Here is a 16,786-nt window from a genome sequence, read left to right on the forward strand (position 1 = left end):
TGGAGTGGTGGTGGTGGTTAGTGACGGATGACAATAGTGGTTAATAGTAAATGGCCATGGCCATGACCATAACTATAAATGGCGGTATTTTCTAGAGAGAGAGAGAGATGAGAAAGAAGAAGAGTTTTGGAAAAATGATCAAGAGAGAAGTTAATACAAATTGAAAAAATTAATGAGTAGTAAATATTACAAACAATTAAAGATTTAGAAAGTATTTGGGATGATTTAAATACGAACTTTTACCAGTTGGTAGCAGGGGTAAAATCGAAATAAAAAAAATATAACAGGTCTTCCTGGTGCATAAGATAGAAACTTAGAACCTAATAGGTAATTTTTATCGGTAGGTGTGCTCAGCGTCTCTGTTAAGATAACGTAGGGCCTCCGAATTAAAAGCCCGTCTCAAGGGCCATATTATTGGGCTTTCCTCCGGCCCAACTTTACAAATTAGCCCATCCCAAAATAACCCCTTTTGCCGTTTTAACTAACGAAAAAAAAAAAAAAAAAAACACTCACACAAAAACCCTCGCCATCTTCTCCAGCAGCGGCAGCAGCGGCGACACCATCTTCGCCGCTGCTTTCCGCCGCGTCTCCTCCTCTCTCCACCCTGGAATTCCCCTTCCGGTAAGGTTCCATACACATCACAATCCATATACAATCATATCTATACATACATAAACACAGACATTGGTGATTAACAGTCGGTGTCAAAGATGTCTGAAGATCATACCATGGAAGTTGAAGAAGAGATCGAACAAGTCAAAAATGGCGGAACGAAGAGCAAAAACAAGGATAGAGATGCTCGAAACAGTCGCACACAGTCAAGACTCGTTAAAAGAATCTTGTTATCTGTGACGAAGCCTTCTTACACGCTCGCAATAGGTTCTGAGAAAGTACGAGTGAAGAATCGAGCTAGATTAAGGCGAATTCTGAGCAAGCTTGTGCGGCGACATAATTGGGAAGAAGCAAGCGGTGTGTTGAGTGTTTTGCTGAAAGGGACTGGTAATGAGAAGTCTCCTCCAAAGAATCGATCAAAGTATTGGGTATGAATCGTATTAAGTTTGAATTTTTGTTAGCATATACGGATGAGAATTCATTCTGGATGGAAAGATTTGAATTTGAGAGGTTATAGGAATATTCGGCACCTTAAACCCTAAACCCTACAATACAAGACAGCCTTTTTTTTTTTTTTTTTTTTTCTGTTGACGAATGGTGGTGTTTGTGCATGTGTGTGAAGTAAGCAAAAGTGGGTTGGGAAAAATTGAAAAACTTGACATGACAAATATGGAGATGTAGAGATTAAGAAGAAAATGCCAGGCCGAGACAACATTGTGTGGTTGTGTTGTGAATTTTTTCGTGGTGGAGGGATGTTCAATGGCATTCAAAATATGAAGTAAAAGCAAAAATGCTAGTTACATTTAATTATTGCGCTGAAAATTGCGTGACCCACACCATACCTTGAATGAGTCTGAGCCACAAAGTGTACTTTTATGTGTCCCAATTTTGTGTATTTAGCATTTCTGGAAGCCACAATAAAGTTTCCTTTAGATTGTAGCCTTATGGGTGCTAATTTTATTTTATTTGTGTCATAGCATTTTGGTAAAATTTTATCACAGCATATTTGTTTGGTTTATTTTCTTCTTAATGTCATTTGTATCTTCATTATGTAAATATAGATGTGAAACTTTTTGCCATATCATGAACAAGATGGCATGAATAGTTTTATGTGATACCTATGCACAAATTTCACAGGTTGCAATGGAGCTCCTCAAGCATAAGCAAAAGGACCATATCAACTCAACCAAGATCCAACATGTTTATGAAATCTGGATGAAAAGGATCGGATCAATGAAAAATCGGCCAATGAAGGTACAATCTAGAAAAGTTTGTTCTACAGCAAAATTACAATTTCCTTTCAATGCCCGTGTTCATTTATTTTGTTGCTATTGCTTTTTTGCTCTTTGTTTTTTCTCAGTTCTTTCCACCTCTTTATGAAGCATCCTTCATTATTTTGTTTTGAAGTTTGTCTTATTTTGATTTTTGCCTAATGTGATTTGGACTAGAAATAGGTGGTAAATGTTGGTGCTTTCCTATTGAAATAAATAATAAATAAATAAATAGAGACATTAAAATATTTTTTTACAAGAAAGAAAATATCCATGAAATGTTTTTTTGTTTTGCTATTTGTGAAGGAAGTCTATATCTAGTTTTGTACTAAATATTTTGCAATCCAATTAAAATCAAATATCAGTAGTCTTTGGAGTGTGCTACAAGGCACATTTGAATTATTATTATCCACGTATGCAGTAGACAAAAGCCACCTATAGTTAATGATCTTGGACATATAGGAGCATGACTCAGATGTGCTTCTTGTCTTTTTAGATTGAGTATTAGTGCCGTTGTGTCTTTATTTTGTGGAAAGGGATATTACTATGCTATTTTCTTATTGTTTTATGCTTACTAAAAAGGTCCTATTGTTTTACCATTCATTCACTACTTGGAAGGGGATGTTCAAATGCTGATGGTTGGCTATCAGGATTGGTTAAATTGTGTTTTCTCATGCGTTTGTGAAATATCTATATTTTTTGTGACAATATTCTAAAGGTAATGGAAATTTCTCACTTACAAATGAAGTCAAACTCAACACATTCGTGAGCATCATCATCTGGATGCTTTGGTAAAAAATTTTATTTTGCAGTTTAGATGCCTAATTTTTGGTTGAAACTGCAAGGCATTATTCCAAACATTGTCTAAAAGGTTTATGTGTTTTAGGCACTGATTCTCTTGCTAATGTGCATTTTATTCGCATTGAGTATGTTCTTCAACCTTTCAATTGTTGGCAGGATAGATTCACTGTTCAATTGGAATTCATCCTTTTTTGTCTTAAACAAGGGAATGCTCAGGATGCTCATCAGGCTGCTATAAGGTATGGTTCTAGGTTTCTCATGTGTATTTGTTTGGCTGAACATAGAAATCATTGTTATTTTGTGGTGTTTGGCAAAATAGAAAATGTCCTTCGGCCTATTATCCCTAGAGTAACTTTTAACCCTTGGGCGATGGGCCTTCCACGTGGCACTGTCGGATCCCTAAGGCCTACTTTCGTCTTATGTTTTAGTGAATTAGCTATCAACATGTGTTGGGGGAAATTTTATGCTGACAATATTGTTAATAATATGTTTTGAAAAATAAAATGTAGGACATGAATCCATACGAGCTTGTTTTCTGAACTACTTGGCGACGGATATAAGTTGCTGTAAAATGATTTTTGTTAAAATGTGAAATTCCCTAAAGATCACTAATTTTATGCTATCATCATTTAGGCCTAAAATTCAAGCTGTTAATTTTTAAAGTAACCAAGGTTGGTCTTAATGAAAAAGAAGTATTGCTAATCAATCAAAAAACAAGTGTGTAAAACAATATTCATATTTGTTAATTTTTGTTTAAGTTTCAGTTATCCTTCTATCTTGATTGGTCATTGGCAAGTCCAACAATTGTGAGTACTAATTTTGTGGTCAATGCTGTGCATGGGCATGCAGTAGCCTTGCTTAGGCATGTTGTGAATTTTTAAGGTTTCGTAATTGGCTTAAAATTCTAGTTGAACCACAAAAAATTGGCAGTCTTGCTAATCAAAACTTGCCACATGTGAGAGAATCTTCTATGCAGTTCCTTGCTCTTACATCTTGTCTGATCTGGGTGGTGCTGATCTTCAGTGAATGACTATTAGATTTTGGAAGCTGGCAACTTCTGATATCACATCCAAGCTAGTAAGCTACCTTTTTGAAATAAAGGGTTTACATTGTGGTTTTTGCTAAAGGGTAAATTTGGGTGATACTTACTGGAGATGGTGGGTTGAAACTTGAATTAGGTTCCTATTATTTAACCTTATCTGTTTTTTTTTTTTTTTTTTGGTATTCATTACTTGTTTTTTCAACTTTAAATACATCTGTGGAAAATGTAATAAGGTTTTTATTGATAAGATGAGTTAGAGCTAGATTGTACGGCTAAGTGTTGACAGATCAGATTTTGTTTCCATCTGGATCTGATTTATAAGTATATATTTGCTTTCCTAGTGTTTCACACCATGCCAATGCTATGCTTGTTATTGGGCAGTGTGCTATTTCTTTGTTAAGTAGTTAGAATAGTAATTTAGCACCTTAACTAATAGGGGGTCTACAGTTTAACCAGGCTATAACAGGGCAGAGTGGAAAAATTAAGAAGTTTCACACTGGCAAAGGGAAGGTAGTTTCCTGCATGCACGCCCGCGCATGCCCCCTACATGTCCTAGAGGGCTTAAATGTTTTGAGTGTCTGAATTTTCCGCCCTCTGTTGATTTCTACTTCGTGTTTATTTGTTATGTTGAGGAGGCATTTTAAAGTCACTGTCCTGGATGTGCACTGCCATTTGGCTTGATGCATTTGTTTTGAAAAAAAAAAAATCCCCAGTTTTTATGTAGGAAACACTCAACTCCTTTAACAAAAAAGTGACTATGAAGATTAATGATGATGAATCCATCCAGAATCCAGCTAAAAAAAAAAAAAAAAAAAAGAGAAGAAGAAGAAACAAAGAAAAGAAAAAAAGGAAAAAGAAAAATGTAAGGAAGCATGGACACAAATAGAAGTAACCCCCTACAAAAATGCTGTTGAAGAGGTTGAATGACTTCGAAGCTATGATTTCTAGATATGGACACGAGAGTCTGAGTGTAAAAACGGTTACAAGGTATCTGACACAACCCTTAAAAATTAAGATATGGGGACACAACAGTATATATATAGATTTATGTACAATTTTCCTTTTTCTTTATATACTTTGAATTATCCTTCATATAATTTTTGTATAAACTTCGTAATTCTTAATGCCTTTTTTTAGAAGTTTTGTAACTTTTCATCTTATTGTAAGCCAAGGGGCTGAGGGTACATTTGAAAATCATTGTTAACTCAAGCGCAAATATAAGAAGTATAATAGTTGGTGGGTTTAATTTGAAATATCACAAATTCGTGGAAACCTTAGGAATTACAGTGTTTGTGGGCCCTTGCTCAACACATTATTTTGAGCCGTGATTCTGTGAATCACATTATCAGACACCAAAACCTTATTGTTGTTTGCCTATCAAAACATATTGTAACAAGTCACTGCCGTATGTATGCAGTATCAACATGGCTCTCAATCATAGTTTTTGTATGTTCCTTGCATGATAGCTTTTAAGAAACTCTGCAGGGATAAACCTTGGATTTTTTTATGAGCACAATTTAGTAACCAAAAAAAAAAAAAAAAATTGGGGGAAATGCTTTAAAAGGGATGAACCCTGGATTTAGCCAAGAAGAAATGGTAAAACACACTTGATTTTAGAACTGATGCTTTTTATGAGAATAAGTGTTTTATGTTCTATATTATGTATTATGATTTAATTTTTGTATATGATGTTCTTCAAATTCAAGAAGTTGCTTTGGAAATTTACACCAAACGGCTAGTTTTGCATAAGTTAAGTGATAAACATTATGTTTGAGATGTATATTGGGCAAAGCATTGGCAATACGTTGATCATTCTCCGTTTGCAATAGGTTCCTGTACTTCACAGAATTGTCTAATTTTCCATGTGAATCTTTTTGGATACGAGTGACAAAGTTTTCTTACAGAGCTGCGTATTCAAGATGTATTTGTGGTTTTACCAGTCTGTTCAGCCAATTTATATGTGGAAGACGAGATTAATTTGTTAATTGGGGAAGAGTGAATAACTTTCTTCATAATTATTCAGCTTGTTTGGTTTGAATTTGCAGGATTCACTTTTTAGAAATTGAAATTTTTTGTTTTCTGTGTTTTTTTTTTTTCACTGAATTTTTTTAATATTCTAAGTAATTTTTTTTTTTTTTAATTTTTAGATACACCTAACATAAATACACTTAAAAAGTATAATACTTGTGAAAAAAATCTTTAAAAAATTCACTAAATACAAAAAAAAAAAAAAAATATTACTAGAATTCAGTACATTTTTTGTATTCTTGTGTATTTATTGATTTTTTAAAATATTTTTTTACAAATATTTTACTTTTTAAATATATCTAAGTAAGTTACATTTAAAAAAGTAAAAAAATTGCTTAAAATTTTAAAAATATTCACCAAAAACAAAAAAAATACGAAAAACAAAACACTTAGGGTGTGTTTGGTTTGTGTTTGTAGAATAATTTTTGAGACAAAAAGTACGAAAACTTGTTTGGTTTGCTTTTTTTTTTTCAGAAATGGTTTTGAAAATTTGTTTTGGAGAGAAAGTTTTAAAAAAAGTGATTGATTTGATGTGTATGAGAGAGAGTGATTTTGGAAAGTAGGTAACCAAACAAAATTTTGAGATTTTTTTTGAAAAAATTTGTTTGGTTTGATTACTCTTGAAAATTTGTTTCTAGAGAATATTTTCCAAAATGTTTTCTGAAAAACAAACCAAACAAGGCCTCAATTTTCAGAAAATTGAATTCAGAAAATTGAAACCAAACACATTGATTATTGTTATTATTATTTTCAAGGTTTACCTTTTTCAAGGATGAATGCTTTTTACAGTCTGAATAGAAGTTAATAATGTGTTTCCTAATATACATGAGATGTCAGTTTGTTAAAACCTATCACCTACTTCACCCACTTAAACCTACTCCACTAAACCTAACCCACTACACCACTACCACCTCACCTACTCCACTAAACCTAACCCACTACACCACTATCACCTCCACTTCACCTACTCCACCTACCACCTACTACCACCTACTCTTCTATATATAGGAATCATTGTAACATTCAATAGATATCAATCAATATTACATCAATAATACAATTCTCTATTTCTCTTTATACATTCAATTTCAACATGGTATCAGAGCAGGTTTAGAACCTAATATTTTCGCTTCACCGGCGGGCGGCAACCTCACCTTAGCCGTCCGCCGGACCTCAACCTAGTCTGCTAAAATTTTCTACACGTACCTTGAAATTTCCTTTCTTCAACCTGCTGAGTGCACAAACCACAGACAGCACACCGTATTTTGCTTTTTCTGACTTGGTTGGGTTCAGCGTTTGGTACCTGGTTGAGGAGGGAGGTTGCGCCGCCGTCAATTGGGGGGGACGATGGCGTCCTGTCAGTGTCGCTGTGTGTGTCTAATAATAATACCAGCTGCAGCTACAAATACACCTCCGATATTTCCATTGTCGTCGATTCTCGATCTGAGAGGAAGTACAGGAAGAAGAAGGAGATTTTCGGGCATTTCTTCCACAAGCCCTAGCTTTAGCTTCAGGGGAAGACAAAGACAATGCCTCCTCTTCAACAGAAATTCTGAGTCCACTTGTACTACTAGTGGTCCCTTTCATCGATGCAACTCTCAACTGGGCGGAGACCTTGCCCCTGCTACCTCTGCAGCTTACAGAGTGCTTCTCCTTGTTGGTGGTCTTTTTGCCTATACAAGAACAGGAAGCAAAGGATCGCTTCTAGGAGGCCTTACTGGTGGATCTCTAATGGCTGCAGCTTACTTTCTTATGCAAGCATCAGAGATGAAGGAAATAGGGGATGCCCTTGCGTTTGGATCCACCTTCCTCTTTGCGTCTGTATTTGGTATAAGATTGGCAGCTACTCGCAAAATAATGCCCGCAGGGCCTTTGTTAGGTCTTTCCATCTGTGCATTGGCTGTGTCTCTTAAGGAGCATAAAGAAGAAAAGAGAAAACCAAACAGGGGGGGCTCTCTCTATCTTTCTGATTTTTGGTGAGACCAAACCCACGGTCTCTCTCTCTCAAACAACAAAGTCACACGCTGTTCTTTCTTTTCTTTTCTTTATTTTCCACTTTCACACCCACAACCTTTTTTTAATCAACCCACTCAACTTTCTTTTATTTTAATATATATCTATATATATATATATATGTTTCTTATAATATATTGCACAGACTCCGTCTACTTTTGCACAAACCCATTTTCTTTTCTTCTTTTCTTTCTTTATTTATTTCTTTCTTTTCATTCCTTTATTACATCTATACCCATATCCATCATCACACTCTTTCTTTATTTATTTCTTTTAATCACCTTTTGCACCTCCCTCACCGACTCCCTCACCACAAAATAGAATTTTTTATTTATTTATCTTATCTTTTTTATGTTCCATTTTTCACAATAAAAATAAAAATAAAAATAAAAATAATAATATAGCTTTGCACACCAAACCATATTTTATTCATCTCAGGGATCAACCCCTATCAAAAAAAAAAAAAAAAAAAAAAAACCACACACAATCAATCAAAACAAAACACCCAAATATTTGTTTTCTTTTCTGCAGCCGGCCACCCATCGACCTCACTTCTTCGCCTATTCCGCCGGTCTTTTCTTCTTGCCTCCGTCCTGGGCGGCCCTTGACGGTGTTGCCTCTATGTTTCCCACTCCACTGGGCACGATCACTCCACCCTGCTCCTCCACTACAGCATATGGCGGACCTCCAAATCGGAACATCACGGTGGCCTTCCGCTTCAGCTCCTTGTTTTCCGCCTTTAGCACACTTATCTCTGCTCGCGCATCCTTATACATGCGCTGGAGCAGAGCCAGTTGGGCGTTTAACTGCTGCACCTCATTCGTTCTACTCTGAAGCCGGTGCGACAAGTTTGTGACCGCAGTCATGGTTTCCACACATGACTTCAATGTATACTGATTGGCTTCAATGTCAGTTTGCACTGCCATTTTTTGCTCCACAGACCGCATAGGAAAGTTCAACGGAGCAAACCCTGGGGCGCTTGGTTGAGGTTCACTGGCCCCCGCACCAGTTATCTCTCTTGTTGACTCGTTAAGGTCTGGAAAGAGAGTGAGCAGACCACGGGAAGACGAAGCCATTTTCTGGACAACAGAGTGTTACAGAGTGTCTCTCTCAGAAATCTCTCTCAGAAAACAGAGTGTTACAGCGTATCTCTCTCAGAAATCTCTCTCAGAAAACAGAGACACCAGAGTGTTACAGAGTATCTCTCTCAGAAATTTCTCTCAGAAAACAGAGTGTTACAGAGTATCTCTCTCAGAAATCTCTCTCAGAGAACGAAGAGGTTTCCACTGGTTAGTTATGCTTTCAAGCCTCAGCCTCCGCTTCGGTTTATAAAGACCATGATGAAGAGGCAGACACGCGCATCGCGCGCCACTTGACGCCAGACGACAAAACGGGCGCGCAAGCCAATGTGGTCACGCGTCTCGCCATCATGTCCAGCACACCTTTTTATGGAATAGGCGCGCCTTTTGATGGCCCGTCTTTTGATGGCACACTTTTTGATAGATTGGGCACACCTTTTGAGGGTGCGACTTTTTAAGGGTCCGACAAGACTCTGTAAACTGTCCCGACATTGATTCCGGTTAGCTCCTTTATGGGTCCGACAAGACTCTGTAAACTGTCCCGACATTGATTCCGGTTAGTTTCTACAAGGGTCCAGCAAGACTCTATAAACTGTCACAACAACTGTCACAACATTGTCTGCTACAACGGTCCGACATGACCCCATAAACTGTCTTCTACATCGGTCTGACACCGCCATCCAGTGTCCTCTACAACGTTATGACACCACCATACAGTGTCCTCTACAACGTTATGACACCACCATACAGTGTCTTCACCATCGGTCTGACACGACCATACAGTGTCTCCTATCCTCTTTTCTTTTATGTATTCGTCTATTTTCTTGTTTTGTTACTCTCTCCAAACTCAAGTTGGCTAGTTCCTATCCCCCTTGAGTTTCGGGGGGCTGTTAAAACCTATCACCTACTTCACCCACTTAAACCTACTCCACTAAACCTAACCCACTACACCACTACCACCTCACCTACTCCACTAAACCTAACCCACTACACCACTATCACCTCCACTTCACCTACTCCACCTACCACCTACTACCACCTACTCTTCTATATATAGGAATCATTGTAACATTCAATAGATATCAATCAATATTACATCAATAATACAATTCTCTATTTCTCTTTATATATTCAATTTCAACACAGTTTATGAAGGGCTTTGTCTTAATTAATTGTGGGTGTTTCTCTCAGTCTCATGCAACAATGCGAATTTGGAAGTGACCCAATTTCAAATATGGTTGTGGGCGTAACCTTTTGTCATCTGTGGTTGTCTGCAATTCCAAAAGAGTTGCAGTTGAGAGATTCAGATGAGTCTTACACCCCTGTGCAATCAGAGATGTCAGGAATGAGATTCAACGACTCAGTTGAGAACTCTGAGGGACATGATGAAGTTGATATCCAGCAAGCTGAAACCTCTTTTCAAGCTGATTCCTCTTTTCAAGCCAATTCAGACACATCTGTTGGGAATGACAAAGATGTTGCTCGAAAAGTTGATGTTGAACAACATAGAGAAGTTTCTATGGAATTGGATGATAACCTACAGAGAGAAACTACTTACGGAAATTACCAGTCACAGGGCTTCTACATGAATTCTGCTGATGATAGTGGACATGAAAAGTCTTTCTCTAATCATGGTGATGATATGCAGTTTGCATCTACTTTCAATGCCCATGGTGAGTTTCAGAGTTTATTTGCTTATCAGTGTAATCTTTGTTATAGTGGGTAGGAATTTCTTAACAATACAATTTTAAGAAAGGGATCATAGAAAACTAGCTATGAATATGTGATGTGCTCCCTGTTCATTATTTATGCCATCACTGTGAATATTTTGGTGGAGTGAGCTGGCAATACTTGATAATGCAGTTCCGTCAGTTGATTAATTTCTCAATTTGTCTTCAGCTGGTGTTCTGTTGAATTGAATATGAGACTAGGCATATGGGACCTTAGTGATTTGTTTGTAGTATTGAAGTTTATAGTTTCTCTGATCAATTACTGTTACAGGACCCTTCAAGCATGTTCGTGCTTCAGCTTTCATCAAATTCAATTATCTGTTTAGTGTTTCTGCAATTTTTCTGAATCTTTTTGTATGATGCCATTGGGCATACTGATTCTTTCAGTAATTTCTGGCCAACAGTGAGATTATTTGTTTATAGTCTCAGACTCTCAATCATATTTTGGAGTCTGTAATTGACAAATGAATCTTATTGCTTTTGAAGTGATCTTGAAATGTAAACAACAAATATAAAGGATAGATGGATGCTTTCCTGACTTAGCTACTTACGGCCGTTGTTATTTGTAAAACATGTGTCACATGCTCACCGTCTTCCATGATATCTCTATAGCTGGTATGGCCAATTGTTTAAATCCATTTTAAACTAGGGAAGCATTCGTGGACTCTCGTTTGATTTATTCTGCCTCTATGAGAAGAAAAAACTTCCCTAGAAACTACAATGCCAGACTAGAGGGAGTATTCAACAAGTTTCTTCTATTTTTAGTGCCAAAATTTTTGGTTGAAGGTAAAATTTTGGCATTTGTAATTTGAACTTCAAATTTAAGATGTTCCAACATATGCCATCTAATGTAAACCATACTTACTCATTACAGGTATTATCAACCTTTAATTTGAAGGGATGAAGATACTTATTGTATCATGTAGAGGAAACATGACTCAGTACGTGATTTAGCGAATATTGTTTTTCATATATAATTTATATCTTTCAAGTTGTTGAAATATGGATGATGAAATGCTCCATGCACCATGCAGTTTGACAACTATGTTCTTGCTATGTGTTTTATCGTGAAACTTTATGTCTTTAAGATCTTGTTTGGATGCAGCTTTAACGCTAAAAGCTAGAAAAGGAGTTGCATTCAAATTGGGCCTAAATAATTTTGCTTGTTATGGGGAAAAAATGCCGGGCTTGAATAATTTTATTTGTTCTGGGGAAAAAAAAAGCTTGGATCAATTTTCAAGTAACATAAGATGATTGTTCGATTCATCTGAAGCACGTAACAAAGTTACATGCACTAGATTACCAGAATAGACTCTAGTTAATGAGCTGTTTGGATATGACTTGGTTCATCACTTTGGATCTGACCATGGATTCTTCAATTAGGGACCCGTAATTTTGGGTTCTTGGAATTGGATTTATCTTTATTAAGCAGTTAAAACTTTTTTAATTAATGTAACTAATGAAAACGGAAAAGAGGTTGGTCTAGGACAAGAGAAAACTACAATAGATTTTCTTGACCTACTCCAGTTTTGTAGGAATTATGACGAACCTTAAGTCTAGCCAACAGTCTTGACATATAGGTCTTAATTATTGTGATGTTGCTGTTGCTGAGGCTTAGTTTATGGCGATTCCATAGGGAAGTTGTAGTGTTGGAGGATGTGAATGGGGTGATGGTGGCGATAGGAGCTAATTGTTCTTGTTAAACAGATCAGGCACTTTCTTAAACTATTCGAGGCTCCAATTTGGCATTGAATGATAGTTATAGCAACAAATTACTATCTCTGTTTTGTTGAATTTTGTCAGGCATTTTTGAGCTTTGGAAAGTTCTCCTTAGATTTTATATACTTGGTTCAAGAGCATTTATAATGAATACTGAATTATTCCATTCTTTCTGGTGAAGGCTTGGATTCATGGTTGTTGCCATTACAATCGTCACATTCAAATAAAAATTTGGAGGACTTCATCTATTCGAATAGGGAAATGCTAAATGACTACTATAAGGGAGCGGTCAAGCATTTGCGGCTTGCTCTTTACTCAACACCTCCAGTATATGAGGCCTTACTTCCTTTGGTACAGGTAAGGGCGATTTTCATTCATTCATTTGATGCCAATTGTTATCAAAATTTTTGAATCAGCACACACCCTTCTTTCTTTTATATTTCAAGAATACATTGACTTGTTAAAAGCCAGAGAGGGAGGTGTTGTGAAACCTGGGCATTTGCTTCAATGCAAGTGTTCTAGTGTTCCTTGGGTGAGATCAAACTGTACCATCATTACTATCCCTCATGTTGTCAGCTTCACCACCACCTCCTTTTTACTTTAGTAACAAAAGGAGGTTTTGTTTGATGTCACTCAATTTATTCTTCTTTGTCATTGTCATCAATTCAACTTTTATATGGTAATCATTATACAGATGGTTATGGAGCAAGTGTGACAGCCCTCATCATTTCAGTTGCAATATTTTTTTGCAGATGCTGCTGCTTGGGAATCACATTGATGAGGCTATAAATGAGCTTGAGAAGTTTGGTCATAATTCAGAGGCAGCACTCCCTTTGAGGTAATGGTTCCTTTGCTATTTGGATCAGAAAACTAAAACAATGTAAAATATATCTAGGAGATGGATAGAAAACATTAATTACTGGAGCAAGTAAGAAAGCAAAGTGGAAACAAATTCCCTGCTTGAGGAGCTAAAATATCAGTTGGGTCATGGTAGCTGTGAGAGAACCAGTGGTGTTGATGATGTTGGAGTTAGGTTTACCAACTATGGTGTGGATGCTGGAGTTAGTAGCTGTGGCCCAGGTGTTACTAGAGTGGTAGTATGATGATGCCACATGGAAGTGGTGGGGCCAAAAGAGTTAATTCATTGTAGTGCAGTTGGAAATCTAACTGATGCTCTTCTTCACTTACTTTCCTTTGTGTCATGGAGATTTCACTTAAGAAAATGAGGAAAGTTTGATTTCCACATTTTCCTTGTATTTTCTTATGTTTACGGAGTTGTCTCTGATACCCAAATGAACTCTAGATTCCAGGTTGCCGAAGCATCTATATCTGGCCACCTGGTTCTTATGGGTCTTATTTCTGTAAAGCACAATCGTAACACATTTATTTATTTATTTATTCTCAATATTTATTATTTCTTTTTAATTGGTGTAGAGCAAAAGCAAGTCTTTTGGACCATTTTGATAGTGCCAACAATGTCAAGCTTTCAACCTGCTTTGAGGATATCTTGAAGAAGGATCCAACATGTAGCCACTCATTGGCGAAGCTCATGAACATGCATCAAAAGGGTACATTATCATTTTGAAACAAATATGCATGCATATTCGCGTCTTATATGTTTAATTGATATATATATATATATATTTTCATGGCAAATGAGAAAATTTGGGTTATTTGGGTTGGGTTTGGATTAGAAGCTGGGTTCAGGTAATCAAGGTTAAAATATTGACAAATTTTTTATGTTGGTGTCATCAAAATTCATTAGTTGACCTAACAGGGGATTAATGAAGGGGAAAATTGTAATTTGATTTGGAACCTCAGGGGGTGCATTATAATTTCTCAAAAGTCAAGGGTGAATCTGTAGTTAAAGCAAATCTCAAGGGATATGAATGTAATTTGCCCTAAATTTTGTAAGTGAACAACTCATAAGATATGGACATCTTGTTTGAACCTATAAATGAGATATACATGCATCCAATAAAACTATTATCACCTTTGATAGTGATTCGATTGATATCGCCTCATCCCCCGTATTTTTTATTATTGGCTGCCTAATTGGGTGTATTCTTTTTTTTTTTTTTTTTTGATATCGTCATTGAGTCTTTGGTTTGCCCCTATATTTTTTTATGTTGATGGGACGTTCATGTATTGGCCTAGGCATTTCTTATATTAATGTAAATAGATGCTATGTTATGTATTATTATTCTAGTACAAAATTCTATGAAAAATTGTTAATTAGTTAGGCATTAGAATTATTCGTTTTCTGCTATGGAAAATTATTAGAGGCTTGATCGCACGCTGTGGAATCTGACTTCAATTTTTTTCTTCCCCTTTTCCATATTTGCAGGAGATTATAGCCCTCAACAATTGTTAGAAATGATAGCTTTGCATTTAGATGCTACCCATGCAGAAAGCAATATATGGAAAGAGTTTGCCTCTTGTTTTTTGAAGATTTATGGATGTGAAGAAGATCGAATGTCAGTGTGTCTGAATGGAAATGAAGGTGTGAACAACCTCGGCTATTCTATTTGTTTCAACCGGATTCCCAAAATTTTTACAGATGGAATATCGGGAAAGGCTTGGAAATTTCGTTGCAAATGGTGGCTAACACGCCATTTCAGCCACAGCATTCTTAGGTCCGAAATGGCAGCAGGTACTCTTATCATGAAATTAATGCATTTTTTTAGGTGTCTCGGATGATTGCAAACCGATATATTGATTTTCTTTTTTCACTGTTAATGATCGATCACAGGTGACTTGGAACTCCTAACTTACAAAGCAGCCTCTGCATCTCGTATCTATGGACAGGAGTTTGGTTATGTTGTAAATGCTTGCACATGCTTGGAGGAGAACGATAGGCACTTATTCTTATTCTTGCGAATGCATATGCAGAATTCTATTGGATTCTATTCAAATTTTGACAAACCATAATCAATTTATTTTTTATTTTTGCAAATGAGAAGAAAGTTCAGGTTTTTATTTATTTTTTATTTTTGCGTCATTAGGTTGTGTATGGATCTTGGATTGTGGAGGGATTGGAGAGAAAAGAAAGGGTGTCTGATTAATGATGTTTTGTAATTTGCTGACATTATTCTTATTCTTTAAAGCATGAAAATAAAACTAATATAATATTTAAAATAAAATAAAATAATAATTACTCCCGGAAATGTTCTTGTGTTTATGTGATTTTTATGACTTAAGCCTAAAATGATAGGTACATATAAAAACATATCATGTCACGGGTGTGCTTTTAAATATAATAAAACAGACAATTAGGAATTTAATTATGTTTGAATCATGAATTTATGTAGAGATTTAAAAAAAAAAAAAAAGTAAGTAAAGTGTAATTATATTTTATATTTTAAATTTTTATTTAAATTTATGATTTAAACACAATTTTAATACTAATGATTGTGAATTTGTGAGAACACAATTTCACCACTTGTTCACAATTTTTTCCCCATCATGGCTTGTTTCCAATTCACTTAACAAAAGGGACGAATTTTTTTTTATTCTAGGTAGTTACTATTCTAAAGATCTAATTTGCTTTTTTCATAAGTTTGTGTAGAGATTATAAAAAATTAGATCAATAAAATAATTATAATTTTTTTTTCAATTGTAATTATATAATTTTATCATATTTATTACAAAGGAAATGAACAAGTATAATCTACAAATAAACTATTTATTTTTTTAAATAAAAAAATATAACAAAAATCAGGTAATTTTAATTATCAGTTTAAACTAATTATCAAAGTAAAGCTCATAAATGAATCTACAAGCGTAACTCACTCTAAAGATTGGAAAGAAGGCTGGCCATTAATCATTAATGACTTTAAAACCCACAATTAAAAGAACAGTAAAGTTATTGGCCTTTCAAAATAATCTTGAAAAAAATGTGGAAAATCTATGACTACTTTAGACATATCCTATCAAGCCTTTTTTAAGGTTTGAAAAATATATGACACATCGGAATTAATGCAGATACATAAAAATAAATAATACTCCATAAAAAAAAAATATAAAAAAGATATGATAATATTATTATTAATAAATTATTTATTAAAAGAAAACTAAGATCTTATAAAAATTTTATATTGAACTTATGAGATTACTATGTATCATAAGGCAGTGAAATTATATGTTTATTTCCGAAACTATTGCGTCAATAAGGGTAAATATAAATTTTTTTAATCAAAATGACATGTTATCTGTTAAAAAACTTAACTACTTATTTAGAAACTTAAATGTCATCTATTTATTCAAATGCACATGTACACGTGACTATCTAACTATCGATTTAAATATATTCACATGTTATCTATTTGTACAATTATCTATTCAAATATTTCATTCCCTGTACACATTTTATATATTTATTTACTTATCTGTTAAATTTCACTGTCCTGCTTGTTTGTGAGTGGCTTTCTAAACAATTTTTTTTTTTCAAATCTTTTTGCGCCGAATTTTTAACACGTGTCAGGCACTATC

The 16,786-nt window shown here is 35.2% G+C and overlaps 1 protein-coding gene across 1 annotated transcript; it reads left to right on the plus strand.

Annotated features, from left to right (window-relative positions):
- Positions 1-492: 492 nt before the first annotated feature.
- Positions 493-15,251, plus strand: LOC114314000 (TAF RNA polymerase I subunit A). The gene is made up of 10 exons (XM_028260432.2): positions 493-621; positions 699-1,040; positions 1,750-1,866; positions 2,841-2,923; positions 10,038-10,519; positions 12,477-12,652; positions 13,048-13,133; positions 13,730-13,863; positions 14,643-14,948; positions 15,048-15,251. The coding sequence occupies exons 2-10, from the start codon at positions 711-713 to the stop codon at positions 15,224-15,226; spliced, it is 1,893 nt and encodes a 630-aa protein (XP_028116233.2). The 5' UTR covers positions 493-621; positions 699-710; the 3' UTR covers positions 15,227-15,251.
- Positions 15,252-16,786: the final 1,535 nt, after the last annotated feature.

This window comes from Camellia sinensis, chromosome 7 (genome assembly GCF_055761805.1).
Source record: "Camellia sinensis isolate YWXY chromosome 7, ASM5576180v1, whole genome shotgun sequence".
In the NCBI taxonomy this organism is placed as follows: Eukaryota; Viridiplantae; Streptophyta; class Magnoliopsida; order Ericales; family Theaceae; genus Camellia; species Camellia sinensis.

Coding starts and splice junctions, on each gene's coding strand:
- LOC114314000 (XM_028260432.2), top strand. CDS start 711: ATGTCTGAAGATCATACCATGGAAGTTGAAGAAGAGATCGAACAAGTC. Junction 1,867..2,840: donor TGAAAAATCGGCCAATGAAG/GTACAATCTAGA, acceptor AATTGTTGGCAG/GATAGATTCACTGTTCAATT. Junction 2,924..10,037: donor GCTCATCAGGCTGCTATAAG/GTATGGTTCTAG, acceptor TGTTTCTCTCAG/TCTCATGCAACAATGCGAAT.